Here is a 5,841-nt window from a genome sequence, read left to right as displayed (position 1 = left end):
GTCTGGTATAACAAAATTATTTTTATTTTTGATTTCATAATAAGAGTTTCCCATTAGGAGAAAAAATAATTTCTATTAGATGTATAGTATGAGTCTTAAAGATCAGAATAGAAAACATTTACTAGGAACTTTATGGGTGCCAGGCACTGGCACTGTACTCCATGCATAATAATATCACACTGAATCCTCACAGCAAATCCATGAAATAGACACTATTGTTATTCCCATTTTTTGGATGAAGAAATTGAGGCTCAGGGAAACTAAGTTGTCCAAGGTCTCATAGCTAGTGAATGGCGAAGCCAAGATTCAACCTAGGCATTTGGTTATGTTTTACTGTCTCTCTAATACATTCTTAACAAATTTCAGTTACTATATTATATTATTATGCTGCTTTAAGATTGGTTGAAAAATCCTTATCTGTACTATCACGTTGGGGATTAAGCAAAAAAAAAGTCCTTATCTGTAAAAAAAAAAAAAAAAAAGTATGTGTTTTTCAAATTCCCATTAAACCCTCCATATTTTTTAATATCAAAGATGATCTGGGAATTACCAGTACCTTCTAAAAAACCATGTATTTATATGACAAGCAATACTTCAAATTTTGTTTTTTGTAAAGTTGTATGATTATTTCATGATTTTTCTCAGGCCCATCCAGATTTGTTTTTAAAAATGTATATGAATGCTAAATTTTATCAAATTTATATAAAACTGATTTTAGTTATTTTGGACCTTGATAATTCTTCTGAGGAGCAAGGGAGCTTTTAGGTCTCATTACTATTCAAAAAGAAAAGTGGCAGATTTGAGATTTGAAGCTAAGTTAGACTAGCTTCCATCTAAATATCTTATAAAATATTGTAACTAATTAGAATGTTTTCTCCAGTATAAACATAACTTTTTATTAGGTAAATGGCCAACTATGTTACCCAAATAATTTCCTGGAATATTGTTGCTTTGCTAAGGTAATTTATGGTGTTAGTGTAAATAATCAGACTTGTAATCAGGTACATTTTTTAGTTCTATATACTGCCTTCTTAATATTTCAGTTTATCAGTTGACATTGATATTTAGAAGGAAAAAACACATTTCAAAGCCATAAAAATTTGAAATTTAATTCATACTTCAATATTTAATACAAAATTACCTTTTTCATTGTTTCCTTTCCCACTGTAATCTCATGCCCATCCTGCCCCATGCCATTTTTAAAGAACAGAATTCGGACTGAAGTCCTCTCAGCAAGTTTCTTCATTCTAGTAGAAAGAACAGGCTTGGTTTTCCGTCTTTTGACATCAGTAGGAAGCATCAACCCATTCATTGTCCAAGTTACTTTCTTCATTAACAACAGATGGTCTAGAAGATAATTTTTTTTTAAAGTCAAGTCAATATTTGGCTTCAAAATTTAAAATGGACACATCATGCTTCCCTCCCCCTATTACCTGTATGATATACACTGGCCAGTCTCCATTTAGATGCTGGTTTTCTGAAATGCTACCACCAGCTTCCCACTAACCGTGACATAAGCTGTAGCAAGCTGTCTACTCTGATAGCCTGCATAAATCATCATTTCTGAAGGGAACAGATGTTCAGGGTATGAAAGAGTAATACCACAATTTAGTCCTAATTAAAATTCACCTTAGCATGCCTCTATCGGTGATCAGATGCACACAGCTGAAAGGATCCATTGCAAAGGTCCAATGTCCTTTGCTTACTATTGAACAACATGGGTCCTGAATTTCTGCATTCTTTAGGTTTGGGAAACACTTTTTTTCCTTTTTAATATCCATGTTTAATATCCTTTTCTTATCCATGTTGCTTTAAAGGTGATGACCTCCAAATGGTAACCCTACACTATAACTTTTCTATGACTAGAATGAAGGTTCCTTCTAGGATATCTCTGGTGAGAGGTTTAAACTATTTCATTAAAGTGAAAAACAGTTTTTCATTAACAGTTTACTTTGACCTATACGTTTTCAAAGCTGTGTGCAGGAATGTAAGTTTCAAAACTCCCACTAACATTAACGGTAGTACAACTAAATTACTGTCTATGACTTTGAAAATGTAAGGTAAGAACAGGAGTGCAGTATAATTGCATACTAAGTTGCTGTCAGCATTCTTTTCTCTTTAAGAGGTTTTGTTTCATAAATAAATAATTTTCAACTGAGTTGCTTATTTGTGCATACAATTTATTTTAGATATTTTCTTCTCATAAAAATTACAAAATACAATGATCCCTCCCTCATCTGCTCTCATTTGTTCTAATGAAAGAAACACAATTTTATTTACCTATAACTGAAAATAGCTACATTTATTTGTTTGCCCAAACTGCCAAATAACCCTTCTCGGTTAGCACTTTTGAAAAAAGCTTGATCTCTTTGACCTAGAAATGGTGCTTTATATAAAATCTGCTAATATTAACATAGAACATCAACCAGTAGTTGTAAATCATCTTCAAGTTGCAGAATGGCTATATTACATGTTGAAAAAAAAAACCTCTGTCCTCTCTCTCTCTGTGTCACCTGCACACATATACACACATATAAACACGTGTACCGTGGGCAGAAATAGCAAAACTTGCACACCAAACTAAAATCAGATTATAAGGCTACAGATGTAATGAAGGCTTCAAAAAGAAACAATATTTTAACATAAATTAGTTTTTTTTTTTTTTTTTTTTTTTTTGAGACAGAGTCTCACTTTGTTGCCCTGGCTAGAGTGAATGCCATGGCGTCAGCCTAGCTCACAGCAACCTCAGACTCCTGGGCTCAAGCAATCCTTCTGCCTCAGCCTCCCAAGTAGCTGGGACTACAGGCATGCGCCACCATGTCCGGCTAATTTTTTTCCATATATTTTTAGCTGCCCAATTAATTTCTTTCTATTTTTGGTAGAGACGGGGTCTCGCTCTTGCTCAGGCTGGTCTCGAACTCCTGAGCTCAAACGATCCGCCCGCCTCGGCCTCCCAGAGTGCTAGGATTATAGGCGTGAGCCACCGTGCCCGGCCTAGTTACTATATTTTTTCATTTTGTAATCTGAAATTGATAGGAATTAGAATTAGAAAAATGAGGTCTAAGTTAATGAGTTCATACATATCTAAAAGATACTCAAGCAGGTGGCTAAAAAATAAATTAAAATTTAATATATCCAAAAGAATTGAAAATGGTTACTCAAATAAGTACATGTATATACATGTTCACAGCAGCACTACTCACAATAGTCAAAATGTGGTACAAGGTATATTCATATGATGGAATATTGTTCAGGAAAAAGGAATGAGGTACTGATAGTTGCTACAGTATGGATGAACCTTGAAAACATTATACTAAGTGCGAGAAGCCAGACATAAAAGGTGACATATTGTATGATTCCATTTACATGAAATATTCAGAATAGGTAAATGAGGGTTGCCAGGAGCAGGGAGGAGTGGGGAATAGAGAGAAACCTAACGAGTAAGGGCTTTTATTTTGGAATGATGGAAACATTTTGGAACTAGATAGAGGCGGTGGTTGTATAACACTGTGAGTGTACTAAATGCTACTGAATTGTTCACTTTGAAATTACTAGTTTTATGTTATGTAAACTTCATCTCAATAAATAAATAAAGAAGAAAGAAAGAAGGGAGAAGTTGTCTCATGGCCGCTCTCTCTGAAAATAAAAAAACCATCTCTCACTAGAAAAAAAAGCTAATAAATTTTTGCAGTTTAAAGGGAGTTTACACACAATTTGGATGCCCCCCGATGCTTTGCACAGTGTAAAGGGTATAAACTCTACCTTCAAACTAGGTTTGAATCCCAGCTCTGTTTTGTAGTGACCCTAGGTGCTTTATACTGCCTTGAATTTCAATTTCTCATCTACAAAATCTCCAGTGGGCATCACTCCACCACCTGCTGAGGATTAAATATCTTGTATGTAAATGCACCTAACATATTGAAGTCACACCATAAATGTTAGCTTCTTCGCCCACCTCCCTGAAATCCTATTACTTATTATGGAGCTCTACAACATATTAATTGTTACATCAGCCAGGGGCCAACCAGGAAAACAATCTACTCAGCAAACAGCACTGACTTCAGGATACTGGTCACGTAAGTGATGGAAAAGGCTGAGCAGCAACCAAAGATTGGCAACAGTAAAAAAACACTCCTACCAAGGCCCAGATTCAGAGACTCTTACCCATGAAGGGTTTTCCCCTTTGATTACTTCAACAAGGGCTGGAACTAGGGTGAAGGGGAGTGAAGGGCCAATGAGACAAAATTTAAGGAAGCCTGAGCAGGGTTATTACACAACCCTTGCAGCCAGTGCCTCCTCAAATTTTGTCTCATACGTGCTTCACTCACCCCACCCTGGTCAAAGCCCTGGTGTTCACTATCTCCTCTATATACAGAACTCCTTAATTCCACTAAAACAGTGCTTACTATTAGCCAGACACTGTTTATTTATTAATTCATTTTGTCCTCTCAATAACTTTATGAGATAGGTAATATTATCCTTATTTACAGGTGAGGAAACTGAGGCACACAGGAGCTAACTGCCCCTAGATCTTGCAGCTAGTATACAGTGGTACTGGATATGAATTTAGTTCAAGAAACTGTGCTCCTAATCACTACACTTTCTGCCTCTACCATATATTTTCTGTCATTATCTCAAATCAAATATGTCTAAAGCAAAATTTAGTATCTTTCTGCATAAATGGACTTACCCTTCACAGTTTTGTTTTGTTTTCTTTTGGATTTTTGTTGTTGTTGTTGTTTTGACACAGAGTCTTACTCTGTTGCCCAGTCTAGACTTCAGTGGAGTCATCAAAGCTAACTGCAACCTCAAACTCCTGGGCTCATGTGATCCTCCTCCAAGTGCACATCACCACGCCCAGTTAATTTTTTAAAAAATTTTTTGTAGAGACAGGGTCTTGCTTGCCCAGGCTGGTTTTGAACTCCCGGTTTCAAGCAATCCTCCCACTTCCCCCTCCCAAAATGTTAAGATTACAGGCATGAGCCACCATGCCCAGTCCCTCCACAGTTCTTATCTCTATCATTGTTTCCACTTCTTTCACAGTTATCTACTATCTCAGGGTGAACTTGAATTCTTAATGCTTATTCACTTCTCCTCAACCAATTGCTTATTCATTCAATGATATTTATTGAGTGTCCACACATCAAGGCACTAAGGTGACAGCTGTGAGATGACAGAGCTACTTGTACAGTTCACAGCCTCTTGGGAAGAGACTGACAGTGAGAGGCTCTCTGAAAAGGTGACGTCTGAATAGAGAGGCCTGCATGATAAGAAGTTAGTCTTGAAAATCTGGGGGAAGAGTATTCCAGGCAGAATGAAAACCAAGCACAAAGTCTCTGAGGTGAGAATGGGCCTGGCATGTCTGAGAAAGAGAAATAAAGTTTAGATAAAGAGTGTATGTGGTTAAAGCCAAAGAAGTAGGAAGGGGCCAGATTGTGCAGGTCACAATAAAGGGTTTGGATTTTATTCTAAATGTGATGGGAAGTTATTGGAAGGTTCCCAGCAGGGTGCTATATGAAGAAAAGACTACAGTTATCCCTTGGTATCCACTGGGAATTGGTTCCAGGATCCCCTGAGGATACCAAAATCTGCAGATGCTAAAGTCCTTTATATAAAATGAAGCACTATTTGCATATAACCTACACACATCCTCCTGTATACTTTAAATAGTCTCTAGATTACTTATAATACCTAATACAATGTAAATAGTTATACTGTATTTTTTATTCGTATTATTTTTTATTGTTTGTATTATTATTTTTCATTTTTTTCCCAAATATTTCTATCCAAGGTTGGTTGAATCCCCTTGTGTGGAACCATGGAAATGGAGTGCCAACTGTA

At 36.3% G+C, this 5,841-nt stretch overlaps 1 protein-coding gene across 1 annotated transcript in view; it reads right to left on the bottom strand.

The window, feature by feature from the left end:
• The window catches only part of DCDC1 (doublecortin domain containing 1), an 82,580-nt gene that overhangs the window by 30,396 nt on the left and 46,343 nt on the right, over positions 1-5,841 (bottom strand). Inside the window, exon 5 of the mRNA XM_012649548.1 lies at positions 1,142-1,347. Within this exon, the coding sequence (XP_012505002.1) occupies positions 1,142-1,347 (206 nt within the window). The remainder of the gene's footprint in view (positions 1-1,141; positions 1,348-5,841) is intronic.

Source organism: Propithecus coquereli, unplaced genomic scaffold (genome assembly GCF_000956105.1).
Source record: "Propithecus coquereli isolate 6110/MARCELLA unplaced genomic scaffold, Pcoq_1.0 Scaffold30, whole genome shotgun sequence".
NCBI lineage: Eukaryota > Metazoa > Chordata > Mammalia > Primates > Indriidae > Propithecus > Propithecus coquereli.
Note: the sequence above shows the minus strand (reverse complement) of the source record. Positions and strands in the feature narration are given on the sequence as shown.